This window comes from Cherax quadricarinatus, chromosome 4 (assembly GCF_038502225.1).
Source record: "Cherax quadricarinatus isolate ZL_2023a chromosome 4, ASM3850222v1, whole genome shotgun sequence".
Lineage (NCBI taxonomy): Eukaryota > Metazoa > Arthropoda > Malacostraca > Decapoda > Parastacidae > Cherax > Cherax quadricarinatus.
This window is the reverse complement of record NC_091295.1, coordinates 39428291-39443168: the sequence shown is the minus strand read 5'-3', so window position 1 is coordinate 39443168 and position 14878 is coordinate 39428291. Positions and strand designations below refer to the sequence as shown.

The 14878-nt window shown below is 43.8% G+C and overlaps 1 protein-coding gene across 1 annotated transcript in view; it reads right to left on the bottom strand.

Annotated features, from left to right (window-relative positions):
- LOC128684568 (uncharacterized) overlaps nt 1–14661 on the bottom strand; it is a 247377-nt gene extending 232716 nt beyond the window's left edge. Inside the window, exon 1 of the mRNA XM_070095846.1 lies at nt 13686–14661. Coding sequence (XP_069951947.1) covers nt 13686–14616 — 931 coding nt within the window. The 5' untranslated portion in view covers nt 14617–14661. The remainder of the gene's footprint in view (nt 1–13685) is intronic.
- Nucleotides 14662–14878: the final 217 nt, after the last annotated feature.

The following is a 14878-nucleotide window of genomic DNA, read 5'->3' as shown; positions in this document are numbered from 1 at the left end:
GGCGCACATCAATCAGACAACTGCTGCAGCAAACAGGCGCCTGGCAAACCTAAGGATAGCATTCCGATACCTCAGTAAGGATTCGTTCAAGACTCTGTATACCATTTACGTCAGGCCCATACTGGAGTATGCAGCACCAGTTTGGAATCCACACCTAGTCAAGCACGTCAAGAAATTAGAGAAAGTGCAAAGGTTTGCAACAAGACTAGTCCCAGAACTAAGGGGATTGTCCTACGAAGAAAGGTTGAGGGAAATCGGCCTGATGACACTGGAGGACAGGAGGGTCAGGGGAGACATGATAACGACATATAAAATACTGCGCGGAATAGTCAAGGTGGACAAAGACGGGATGTTCCAGAGATGGGACACAGACACAAGAGGTCACAATTGGAAGTTGAAGACTCAGATGAATCAAAGGGATGTTAGGAAGTATTTCTTCAGTCATAGAATAGTCAGGCCGTGGAATAGCCTAGAAAGTGACGTAGTGGAGGCGGGAACCATACGTAGTTTTAAGGCGAGGCATGATAAAGCTCATGGGGCAGGGAGAGAGAGGACCTAATAGCAATCAGTGAAGAGGCGGGGCCAGGAGCTATGAATCGACCCCTGCAACTACAAATAGGTGAGTACAAATAGGTGAGTACACACACACACACACACACACACACACACACACACACACACACACACACACACACACACACACACACACACACGCACACGCACACGCACATAAAACTCTACACTTTAACCCCAAAAATTCCGTCACGTAACTAGGTCTGTATTGAGTCCCTCTGACCTAGTAACACCTGGTGAGAAGACAATGAAGTGGTCTTTTCTAGTCTAATTATCCACCCTCAGAAACAGGTTAATTACAGTAGATGCCTGGCTTTTATTTTCTTTTTCTCATAGATCTTTCTGTCCACTGCTCTGAGAATGCCTCTCTCGATCGGCTCTAAACTGCCACTGCTGACGACCAGGGCTTCCAGGAAGTTTCAGATTATTGTTAGGCTGAGTAGCTGCCAGTTTTTCAATTTTTTAAAAGAATTTGGGATGCTGGCTGCCGTGCCCTGCGAGGGATCACCGCTGGTTCAAACAACATACCTTAGGTTCAAACAACATACCTTAGGTTCAAACAACATACCTTAGGTTCAAACAACATACCTTAGGTTCAAACAACATACCTTAAGTTCAAACAACATACCTTAGGTTCAAACAACATACCTTAGGTTCAAACAACATACCTTAGGTTCAAACAACATACCTTAGGTTCAAACAACATACCTTAGGTTCAAACAACATACCTTAGGTTCAAACAACATACCTTAGGTTCAAACAACATACCTTAAGTTCAAACAACATACCTTAGGTTCAAACAACATACCTTAGGTTCAAACAACATACCTTAGGTTCAAACAACATGCCTTAGGTTCAAACAACATACCGTAAATTCAAACATCATACTTTAAGCTCAAACAACATACCGTAAATTCAAACATCATACTTTAAGCTCAAACAACATACCTTAGGTTCAAACAACATACATATGACTCAAACAGCATACATATGGCTCAAGGTGGAGTAAGGAGCGGTTATATGGAGTCCACAACTTGGAACACATGGATAAAATACCAGGTAGAGCTACAAAGTGACTACAGATGCCAGGCTGGCTGATAGGAAGACAGAAGACGTGCTTATCATACGAAGTAGTAAAAAATACATGACAGAAGGGATATCGCTGTCATCGTGCTGCAACAGTGATAACGAGAGTCAACACCTGCAAACCCAGAGAAAAAACTGGGGCAGAAGGGATGCCAGAATTATTGTTTTTTCTTTGCAACAATAAAAAGTTAACCATTGAAGCGATATATATATATATATATATATATATATATATATATATATATATATATATATATATATATATATATATATATATATATATATATATATATATAGTGGTACAACCACTATTTATATATGTATATATATTTTCAAGATGTGACTCCACGAGAATAGGCTTCTTCTTGTGGTTACACATAGTTTAATTTTACACACACACACACACACACACACACACACACACACACACACACACACACACACACACACACACACACACACACACACACACACACACACACACACACACACACACACACACACACACACACACACACACACACACACACACACACACACACACACACACACACACACACACACACACACACACACACACACACACACACACACACACACACACACACACACACACACACACACACACACACACACACACACACACACACACACACACACACACACACACACACACACACACACACACACACACACACACACACACACACACACACACACACACACACACACACACACACACACACACACACACACACACACACACACACACACACACACACACACACACACACACACACACACACACACACACACACACACACACACACACACACACACACACACACACACACACACACACACACACACACACACACACACACACACACACACACACACACACACACACACACACACACACACACACACACACACACACACACACACACACACACACACACACACACAAATAGGTGAGTACATAACAAGGGCCGTTGCGAGACACTACACACTTGTCGTGGCGAGTCGTTGTTGAACACTACACAAGTGTTGTCTTGTTCGTTGCTAGATATTACGCAATTGTTGTCGTGATTGGTCGTTCGTAGATAGTACACAGTTGTCGTGGTTGGTGGCTCGTAGATGTTACACAGGTGTTCTCCTGGTGGGTCGTTGTTCAACACTACAAAGGAGTTATCGTGGAGAGCCGTTGTTGAACACGAAAGACTATTACTGACCTGGTTCACTTTTCCAGGTCTTGCTGACTCACCTCTTCAAGGCACCGAGAGAGAGAGAGAGAGAGAGAGAGAGAGAGAGAGAGAGAGAGAGAGAGAGAGAGCCTACTCACCCACTCGTCTCACCTAACCCACCTTCCTCCCTTGGTGAATATTTGTTGTATGCGTGTAGAATATACTGGTTTCACAAACAATCCCCCCATCTGGGGCGACTCACCACGTACACAGTGTGTGTGTGTGTGTGTGTGTGTGTATCTGTGGGGTGGGGGAGGGATGGGTAGGGGAGGAGGAGGGAGGAGAACGCTGGGTTAAATCCTACATTACAGTTGACCAAGGTCTCTGTACCATGCTAATCCCCTGCTTCCTCTACCACCCCCTTGCTTCCCCTACCAACCCCTGATTCCCCAACCTCCCCTCACCACCACTACCACCACTCCCACCACCCTTTCAAGCCTTCCCCCGCCCCCTGTCATCCTCTTTCAACCGCCACCAATACCCTTCTCTATCCCTTCCTCCTCTCCAGCACCATTCTCACACTCTCCTTTATCAGTCACCGGCACGTTTCGCCCAGACCAGAGAAATCATTCTCACCTGCATCCAAAACAATGTACCTTGGTTAAGTTAAATTATGTTAACTTAACCAAACTAATTTAATGAAAGTGGCCAAATCAGACTAACCTAACCTAACCTAACCTAACCTAACCTAACCTAGCTTAACCTAACCTAAGCGGACCTAACCTAACCTAACCTAACCTAACCTAACCTAACCTAGCTTAACCTAACCTAACCGGACCTAGCTTAACCTAACCTAACCGGACCTAACCTAACCTAATCTAGCCTAACCTAACCTAACCTAACCGGACCTAACCTAACCTAGCCTAACCTAACCTAACGTAACCTAGCCTAGCCTAACCTAACCTAACCTAGCCTAACCTAGCCTAACCTAACCTTACCTAACCTAGCCTAACCTAACCTAACCTAACCGGACCTAACCTAACCTAGCCTAACCTAACTTAACCGGACCTAACCTAACCTAACCTAATCTAATCTAACCTAACCTAACGCAACCTAGCCTAACCTAGCCTAATTTAGCCTAACCTAACCTAACCTAGCCTAACCTAACCTAACCTAGCCTAATCTAACCTAACCTAGTATAACCTAATCTAACCTAACTTAGCCTAGCCAAGCCTAACCTAACCTAACCTAACCTAACCTAACCTAACCTAACCGGACCTAACCTAACCTAACCTAATCTAATCTAACCTAACCTAACGTAACCTAGCCTAACCTAGCCTAACTTAGCCTAACCTAACCTAACCTAGCCTAACCTAACCTAACCTAGCCTAACCTAACCTAACCTAGCCTAACCTAATCTAACCTAACCTAGTATAACCTAACCTAACCTAACTTAGCCAAGCCAAGCCTAACCTAGCCTAACCTAACCTAGCCTAACCTAACCTAACCTAACCTAGCCTAACCTAATCTAACCTAACCTAGTATAACCTAACCTAACCTAACTTAGCCAAGCCAAGCCTAACCTAACCTAACCTAACCTAATCCACTAACCAAATTAACCTAGCCTAACCTAGGATAACGATAGTTTATTTTCACTTCTATCTGTAGAAAACGCACGGCTTCCGGATTTTTTTACTGGGACAACGTTTCACTCTAGAGCCTTACCAGGTCACTTTTCTCTTGGTGTACTGTAGAGCTTTATCACGTTCCACTCCGTGTAGAGCTTCAGCAAGTCATGATTCGACAAAGCTCTACACAAGGGGAGAAGCTCTCTCCCCATATAAAAGCTTGTCCGCCAACCTGTGCCTTTTGCCACACAAGCATCTCATGTCAGTACCTGACCAGCCGGGCTGTGGTTCGTACGTCAGTCTACGTGCGGCCAGCAGTAACAGCCTGGTTGATCAGGCCCTGATCCACTGCCAGGCCTGGTCACAGACCGGGCCGCGGGGGCACTGATCCCCCGAAATCCTTTGCAGGTATACTCCAGGTATACCCGCGTGCGGTCCTCAGCTTACTGAAATGTGGCAGGAATTTTCCGTAGACTTTACGAACCGTCATCTGATAACTTAACCTCGGTACTAGGTTTCCCGGTAGGCCAGTAAAAATAATTTTGCAGTAGGCCCGAAATAGTTTTCCAGAAGTTGTGTAATGGATTTCGAGCAGTTTCAGGGCAGTATTTTGAGCAGTTTAGGAGCAGTTGTTTTGTAAACATGAGAGGACGTGGCGAAAGGCAGCTAGGGGAATAATTTTCATTCAGACACCGAGGATATATATCGAGACGCACTGTCTGCTTCTGTGACAACTACTGACGTTACTTCTCTGCTGGTGCTCCGTAAATGTCACAACCATTACAATTATTACTACTACTGCTACTACTACTACGACTACTGCTACTTCTGCTGCTGCTACTGCTGCTGTTGTTGCTACTACTACTACACTGCCACCAACAGAGCTGTGTGCACCAGTGGTACTCTGTCTAGTTCTACTTCTAGGTAATGCTAATTGCATTTCTCGGTACCGCCGGTTCTAGATCTAGATACCGTGGTACAGATGGATGCGAACAACAGGAGGTTGTAGAAGAAAACGTAGAAAAACGTCACAATACGGGTGGTCACTGCAAGGAGAGCACTTTGACCTGTGCTATTTAAGAGCCCGTACAGTACAGAGCAATACAGAACGTGGCGAATAAAACTCCCAAGTATTGCATAAATGTCTCACTCAAGTGTTGTATATGTGTCTCACTCAAGTGTTGTATATGTGTCTCACTCAAGTGTTGTATATGTGTCTCACTCAAGTGTATATGTGTCTCACTCAAGTGTTGTATATGTGTCTCACTCAAGTGTTGTATATGTGTCTCACTCAAGTGTTGTATATGTGTCTCACTCAAGTGTTGTATATGTGTCTCACTCAAGTGTTGTATATGTGTCTCACCCAAGTGTTGTATGTGTCTCACTCAAGTGTTGTATATGTGTCTCACCCAATTGTTGTATATGTGTCTCACCCAATTGTTGTATATGTGTCTCACCCAAGTGTTGTATATGTGTCTCACCCAAGTGTTGTATATGTGTCTCACCCAAGTGTTACACAAGTGTCTCATTTATCAACTTCAAGAGCACAGTGCTCATCACCAACTCCAGGAATGGGGGACTGATTACCTCGTCTTTTGTATATACTTCTACAGTCTTTCCATTATGTCCTTGAATTTATATTGCTAAATCCAGTGGATGGGGAAACATCTACAAATAAAGATACCCAGTTGTTGCACATTGATCATCTTTATCTACAATACTAAACCACTTCTAAACTACGTGGTAGTTTAGAAGTGGTTTTTGAAACTGGGCAATATTTCAGAATTGTTTCGAAACAGATTTGAAGTTTAAAATCTGCTTCGTCGACTCCAGGCTGAGGGACTTATTACCCCAAACTACTCCTCATCTTCCACCGTTCTTCTCTGTATTCGACTGAAGAAATCACTGGCTGGCTAAACGCTGTCAGTCTAAACATATCCAAATATTGCACAAGTGTCTCATTTCTCGCGAAATCGTAATGACACGATTGTAGACAAGCCAGGGAACGGGTGGGGTTTTGAACCCATGGCGAGTGAGTCCTAAGATTCCAGGCTACTAAACTTCGCTGTGGAGGAGTATTATCAAACCAACAAAACTTCTGGAGGGTGAAACGTAGCTTCTTCAGTCCTAGTGGACTGAAGAAGTCACTTGTGACAAAACGTTTCCAATAATAAATGTCCTGAACTATACATAAATGTCTTTTTCCCACATCTTGTCGGTATGACCAGACCATTTCTCCGCAATACGATGTCTCATGTATCTTCTTGCCTAACAGTGTCGGTAATTCTACCAACATTTTACGAATGCAAGAAAGACAGCAGGTTCGTCAGGCTCCTGGTGCAATGATAGTGGTAGTGGCTTATGAGCAAGTGGTAGCAGTGCCGCCTGGCACTCTAGCAGGTAGTGTATTAATGGTTGTGGACCAGTGTGGTGGCACTGCTGGCAGTGTAATTCTGCAGCGCTCTCAAGTATTTTATTTTTGGTAGTGTTGCCATGTGTGTGTGCAGGAGATGAAAGGTCGTGTGTTGGTGTAGAGGGAAGAGGCTGTCTCCTTGAAGTTTCTCCATAAGAACTTAAGTATGGAAGAACACTGCAGCAGGCCTACTAGCCCATACTAGGCAGGTCGTTCTCAAACCTAAGCCCTTTAGGTTATTTGAGGAAGATTATTCATTTTTTGACTGAGAGCATGTTAGTCAAGTGAGAATTTTGGAAACGAGACAGACGTTCATGTATTCAACTCTGCTCCCGAGAGCAGGGAGTTGAACTGCTAGCTTGAGACAGGTTGGTTTAGATCACTTGGTTACTTGAAGCATAGTTCGTATTGCTTGCTTTCATGATACCTCTGTTCGAGCCTTGATCATAAGGGATGTGTGAGTCAGTGCTGGCGCATAGTGGTCATTGAGGAGACGAATCGAGTTTAGATAATTACTAAACGTGTAGAATGGTCATGGTTTTCATGGCTTTGATTGTGGAGAAGGTTCATGACTTGGTGTATTCTGTCTGTTTACGAAACGTTAGTCTTTTGTCATTCCAAGCACCAAGGTACTGGTGAGAGGCAGTACGTTACGATTCGGCGTTTTGTAAGCGAAGTTTGATGCTTCAGTTCATAAACAAGAGCTAAAGAAAGTCGTGATACCAAGAAGTGACAACAGTGGAATCGTTCCATGCTACTGCGTGCTGACCCGGGAGGAGAGGAACCGATCTTGCTTGTTATTTAAACAAAGCTTGAGTAGAAGGTTGCTCCCAAAGACCTGGAGAATGACCATCACAAAGATCCCAAAATGGAAAGCAAAAGAGACTGGCAAATTAAGACCAATTTTTTCTAACCAACTGCATGACCAAAACTGCAGAAAGAATGGTGCTAAACCGACCGAAGTAGAAGTTCGGTCCCTCCAAGGATGGCTTGAACACAACGGAGAGAACAGTGCAGCACTACTCAGTGGTAACATGCACGAAATCTTCCAGTTAAGCGCTACCTTCTGGCCTACACTCGGCATATCTTCACAACAGGCAGGCCAGAGGTGATTGTCAGAGACAACTACAGCTACAGAACTCTTGAAAAATGACACCTCACAGTGAGAAGTCCTCAGTCCTACTTTCTAAAGCATACAAATACTACAACAACTAGTTTAACTGCCCTTCCTAACTAGCACAAGGCTCGTCTGACGACCTTGCACTAGTTGTGTCTTGGGAAGACAGCTATCATTACAGTATTTACCACCATCACCACTACCATCACCACCACTACCACTACTTCTACCACCATTACCATCAGCTACCACCATCCTGATGAGACTCACTTAACCTATTATTATACAAGTGGGTATTTAAGTGTTAAGTGCATCAATGAGTTTAGTCAATATTGGAACAAGAATTAACAATAAGTGGACCAGCAACCAAACTTTATAATGACGCATTGACTTCAGTGGCATTGACTGCTGAGGCATTGACTGCTGAGGCATTGACTGCTGAGGCATTGACTGCTGAGGCATTGACTGCTGAGGCATTGACTGCTGAAGCATTGACTGCTGAAGCATTGACTGCTGAAGCATTGACTGCTGAAGCATTGACTGCTGAAGCATTGACTGCTGAAGCATTGACTGCTGAGGCATTGACTGCTGAAGCATTGACTGCTGAGGCATTGACTGCTGAGGCATTGACTGCTGAGGCATTGACTGCTGAGGCATTGACTGCTGAGGCATTGACTGCTGAGGCATTGACTGCTGAAGCATTGACTGCTGAGGCATTGACTGCTGAAGCATTGACTGCTTAAGTAGTGACTTTAAAGGTAATATCACGACGGGTTAGATCCCCTACTAATCACAACCAGCACCATCCCAGCCAACACCACCATCACCACCACCACCTATCTCCACCACAGTCACCATCGACAGCCACCACCACAAACAACAACGACAACCACCACAATCACCAACAACAGCCACTACCACCAACAACAAACATCACCACCACTAACCACAACTAACCATCAATACCATCACCACCACTACCACCACCACCAGCACCACCTGCCACTCACCAGCAGCACCAGCAGCACCAGCAGCACCAGCAGCACCAGCAGCACCAGCAGCAGCAAGGAGCTACAGTATTGCTGGCCCGCTGCATTACGTGACAGCTTCAGAACACCTACGCACTTTTGTCGTCATTTTGCAAGCAAAGGAATGTTAAACCGTGTAACGTAAATTTCTTTGTCCTATAAAACTGTTTCTGCCAGTATTACGTTATTAACTAACTACACCAACACTGTTACTCTACCAGTCTCTATCTATCACACACACACACTCTCTTTCTTTATCTATCTATCTCCCTCTTTCTTTCTTTCTCTCTCTCTCACGCACGCACACATTGTATATATATATATATATATATATATATATATATATATATATATATATATATATATATATATATATATATATATATATATATATGTCGTGCCGAATAGGCAGAACTTGCGATCTTGGCTTAAATAGCAACGCTCATCTTGCCATATAGGACAAGCGAAAATTTGTGTATGCAATAATTTCGCCAAAATCATTCTGAACCTAACGAAAAAAATATATTTCACTGTGTTTGTTTAGTATTAAATTATTGTAAACAAATCTAAAATATATTTAGTTGGGTTAGGCTAAAATAAATTGTTCTTGTTATAATAAGGTTAGGTAAGTTTTCTAAGATTCTTTTGGTGCAAAATTAAAAATTTTTACATTAACATTAATGGAAAAAATATATCTTTAAACGTATAAGAGAAAATTTTAGAAAGGACTTAATTTTAAATGAGTTCTTGCTAATTGACCAGTTTTACATATTCGGCACGACATATATATATATATATATATATATATATATATATATATATATATATATATATATATATATATATATATATATATATATATATATATATATATATATATATACATGTATATGTACATATATATATATATATATATATATATATATATATATATATATATATATATATATATATATATATATATATATATATATATATATATATGTGTGTGTGTGTGTGTGTGTGTGTGTGTGTGTGTGTGTGTGTGTGTGTGTGTGTGTGTGTGTGTGTGTGTGTGTGTGTGTGCGTGTGTGTATGTGTGTGTGTGTGTGTGTGTGTGTGTGTGTGTGTGTATGTGAGTATGTGTGTATGTCGTGCCGAATAGGTAAAACTCGTCAATTAGCAAGAACTCATTTAAAATTAAGTTCTTTCTAGAATTTTCTCTAAAACATTTTTTTCATTTATGTTAATATAAAAATTAATGATTTTGTACCAAAAGAACCTTAGAAAACTTACCTAACCTTATTATAACAAGCGAAATTTAATTTAGCCTAATCCAACTAAATATATTACTTATAAATTTACAATAATTTAATATTAAATAAACACAATGAAATATATTTTTTTCGTTAGGTTCAGAAGCATTTTTGCGAAATTAATGCATACACAAATTTTCGTTTTATATAAGGGAAAAGCCACGGAAGGGGAGTGTGGAAATGTTTTGCTCAAGTACTTTCACACTTCTCAGTGTGTCATCAGGAGCTGTGCAATGTTACAAACGGAGAAACAGGAGAAATGAGGGGAAGTTTTCTCAGTGTCTGGCAGCGTGAGTGACACCCTCCAGCACCTCTCTCGGAGTGTGAGAGCCACGGATGAATGCCACCCACCCACATGCCCCCCACTCCCCACCCCTTATGGGTCGGGTGGGCTAGGCCTCACAGTTTGCAGATGGCAGGGGGTAGGATAATTAGATTTTAATAGGCAGCCCTAAGATTCTTTTAACCGCTGAGAACAAGTCATGTGACACAAGAGATTAATTTACAGTAGCGGATAATACCATTAAACTAGTTGCAATCACCCTGTTGCAATCAACTATGTGTACCTTTGTACCGCTGTATCTAGACGGGTTAGGACCTCAATAACCCTCCCCCCCCCTCGCCACTGATGTTATATCAATCATGTTGACTGCAACCACTTGGCCTTGTGTTTGTAACTTTACGATACCTTCATGCAGTAGTATCCAGGCGGGTTATACATTATGTCGACGTTCACGACGGACGTAACATGATGCTCAGTGTGCAGACTCCTGTCTAGTGTCACCGGAACATTACGACACTTCCTGGCACAGTGAGCAATCCTGCACTTTTATATAACATTGCTGTTTAAAGTTGTGCACAATTGACTCCACTAAATAACTATCGATTTTGTACAGCCCATAATTTGAGTTACATACGGCATTCCTACCATCTTTTAAGAGAGAGAATTCAGTTATATTTCTGTCCATGACAGAACTATTGGGTACAATGATTTGGGCAGCAGCCCACCCCGGTGGGTGATTACAAGATCTGACATGGTTAAACAGCATTCGACTCCTGGCCCATCCTGATTGAATACTGATGTGGGGATAATCTGGTTTCCAGAGGTTTACCTGTCTGACCAATATATGAGAGCGAGCACAGAGTGCGTGGGACTCTGTAAACAACTCCCAAATTATCAGGAAGTGTGTTTTTAATCACTCTCTGTTTCACTGTCCCAATATTTTTGAAAGTAAGGTTTATATTGAACTTTTTCAGTGCCTCACGCAGGTAGACCAATTTTTCATTGTATTTTTCCTTGCAGGCTTTTCTTTAGGTTCAATCCTGTAGAAAGTTTTCCTAGTTGACATTAAAGCTTTCTCAACAAAATCCCTGGGGTATTTCAGTTTTGTGACTATGTTAAATATTTTGTTGATTTCATCTTCTAAATACGTATCTGCAGTCCTCGGTAACAATGACTCTGACCTTTGTTCCTTCATCCTTCATTGTGACTCAGTCGTACAGGTTATAACTGAGGTGCATTCTTTCTTATATGAGTCTGCAAATGAGTATCTTTAACATTCTCAGAGAATATCTGTGGCGAGTGCCAGTGTGGCAAGCTTAGAAGTGCTTGCCGCTGCAGACCTCCTGCTCCTTGCAGCCTACATATTAATCCTGGTTCGTGACGTGGATATGGACTGTGGTTGTTCATAACAGGTAGCTATGAATTTTGTTGCCTGTCTCCCATCACGTCGGATCAGACAGTCTCAACATCATCTACGATATCTACAGACACACCACTTGCCAATGCAGACAACGCTGTTGTTGTTCTTCCGCGTGAGCGCACTGCCACAGTATCACACCAAGTTAAAGCATAACCTGCTGACATTGAAGCAATGTTACTGTGGCATTTCTCTGCAGTACCTTGGATATCAGTAATATTTCTGCTCGTAATAGGGGCTTATCTTGGCTTCTGTAATCCTTCCTGCACATAAAGGTAAAGTATAACACAAACAGCAGTATCATCTACACCAACAATGACGTATTTCTGCTCAGTCGCTGCAACATGTATGGCTTGTTGCACGATGATAACGTCAGCCCCTTTGTGCTGATCAAATCACTGTTGGCTGATCAAATCACCAGAGCCTATTTCTACAGGCCTTTCTTTTCCTGTTATAACAAGCTCAAGTTTCTCTGCATCCTGTTGACGATATTCGCATATGATCATATGATATCTACTAACTGTTGTTTGTTTTCAGTTATGGTGAGGGTAAGATTCTAGCTGCCAGGGGCACGTCGCTGAGGGATAGACTGCTCTAATTTTTGTCGAAGGGATTTTCCTCGTTCCCGACATAGACGTATATTATGTCCACCTGACTCCGAAGAGTCATCACACTCTACATCATCATGAAAGAGACGTTACTCTCCTTGACTCTGCTGTGACTCAGCCTTATGGGCAATAGATTCTAGTGGATGAACCAGCCTCATCAGCATCTCACCTGACATCTTTCACTTTTTTGGATTAGTGTGCCTTTTTATTTCTAGGTTGTAGCCTGTTGTACTTGGCATTTCAGTGTTTTAAAACATCGTATATCAGTTTTTTTTGTGTGTGTATTTTTAGCTAAGGAATGAGTTAACAAACTTTAGCTGACCTAACTGACTGTGAGCAAGCCACGAGACAGTACATCGACTCCATTGTTTATGTCCAGAGTGCGCAGATCTACTGAAGTCCAGAGCTGTGCTTTGTCAACCATTGTAATCTTGGTAAAAATATGTTGTCCTTGATCCAACTCACCTACTGGATGCCTAGGTAAAAGCAGGTGTGGATTTCGGTGACAAATTTCGTAAGACAGTGTCACCTCTTGTTGCAGTGACAAGGCTTTTTATGTGTATGTATGGATGTTAGAGGGTTGTACGTGACTTGATGGACTTTTGATTCGAGGAACTGGAAGATAGCCTCAGCGTCTCCTCCCCCTTTCTCGGATCATAATTCATAACCTCCCAGCCGCTGAGTGGCCTTGCTTCCACGTGAATAATAATACTGATAATAATTATTAATAATGATTTTTAGTATTATTTCATTATATTTCTCATTATTACAAGAAAACCAGTAATAATAATAATAATTAATAATAATAATAATAATAATAATAATAATAATAATAATAATAATAATAATAATTATAACAAAAATAATAATAACAAAAATAATAATAATAATAATAATAATAATAATAATAATAATAATAATAATAATAATAATAATAATAATGATAATAGTAATAATAATAATAATAATAATACCAATAATAATTGTTCTCTGGCTTTGTTTACAAACGCTCGTTTTCTACAAGAATAACAGTGATAGTGGGGGACTCACCTGGTGAGGGTTGGAGAGTGCTAGTCGTTTCAGGACTGAGGTAGACAGGGTCTGCTGAGGTTGATGGGGGACGGCTCTCGTGCTGCAGCCTCACCAGCTGCCCCAATGCCACCCACGGGGACTCCGTCACCTTCACCTCGATCTCCGGGGTCTTGGGCGGCTCCGGGGTCACGGAGCGACGGGCCACAACTCTCCCAGGGGTTGACAAGGAAGGGGTGGCTCTGAGACGAGTCACCTGTGTGAGGGTTTGCTGTTGCTGCTGTGAGGCTGGTCTTCCCACAGCCCCTGCTCTCTGCTGACTTTCCCCCGCTGACGGCCCAGCCTCGCCTACCCCGTTCTGCTGAGTGCGTGTCCGGGCACACACTGCCCCGCTCCGTACCAGCGTCAAGAGATGCCCCAAGAAAGCTCGTGCCGCCCCCAGCAGGCTGCAGCCCTCCTGCTGCGCCTCCTGCTGCGTGGAGGGCAGCGGCGCCTGCTGTAGCAGGTGGCGCTGGTCGTAGGGTACGCGACCCACCTGCTTCTGAAGGTCAGCGACCGAGAGTTGCTGTAGGTGTTGCTGCTGCAGGTGTTGGGGTCTCACACAGCTGGTGTTGAGGGCCAGCTCTGGCTTGTGGTTGAGACAGATGTCAGTGATGATCACCTGGTCGGGGCCCGCCGCCCCCCGCGCCTCGCCCCGCACCGTCCACACCCGCTCGGGCATCTCCGCCTCCGGGGACCTCCCCAGGCGGGTGAGGCGCCCCGGCAGGTGCCCCTGGGGGAGGGCGCGGGGCGAGGGCTGGGTCAGGTGTCCGGGGGGGTCACCTGCCGCTGCCCCCCCTCCCAGGCTCCGAGGGGAGTGCGTTTCGGGGGGAGGGGAGTGGTGGGGCGGCGCCCCCGGGGCGCTCCTGGGGTGGCAGACATCCCCCTGGTGGCTGCCACGCGCAGCACACATGAGATCACCATCCGTCAGGCCCCCGGCCGCACCCCCAGGCCTCTCCCCGCCCTCCCCCGTGCCCCCGCTGCCCCGCCCCGCGCTGCATGACCCGGCCCCACCCAGCTGATGACGTCACAACCTGCCCCGCCCGCTTCACCCCATTATGCCGCACCCACCGCCGCCCACCAGCGTCCAGTGCCGCACGCGACAAGGTCCTCACTCCCGCCACTCTCCTGCGGCTCTCCCCACGCCACTCCCCACGTCACTCCCCACGTCACTC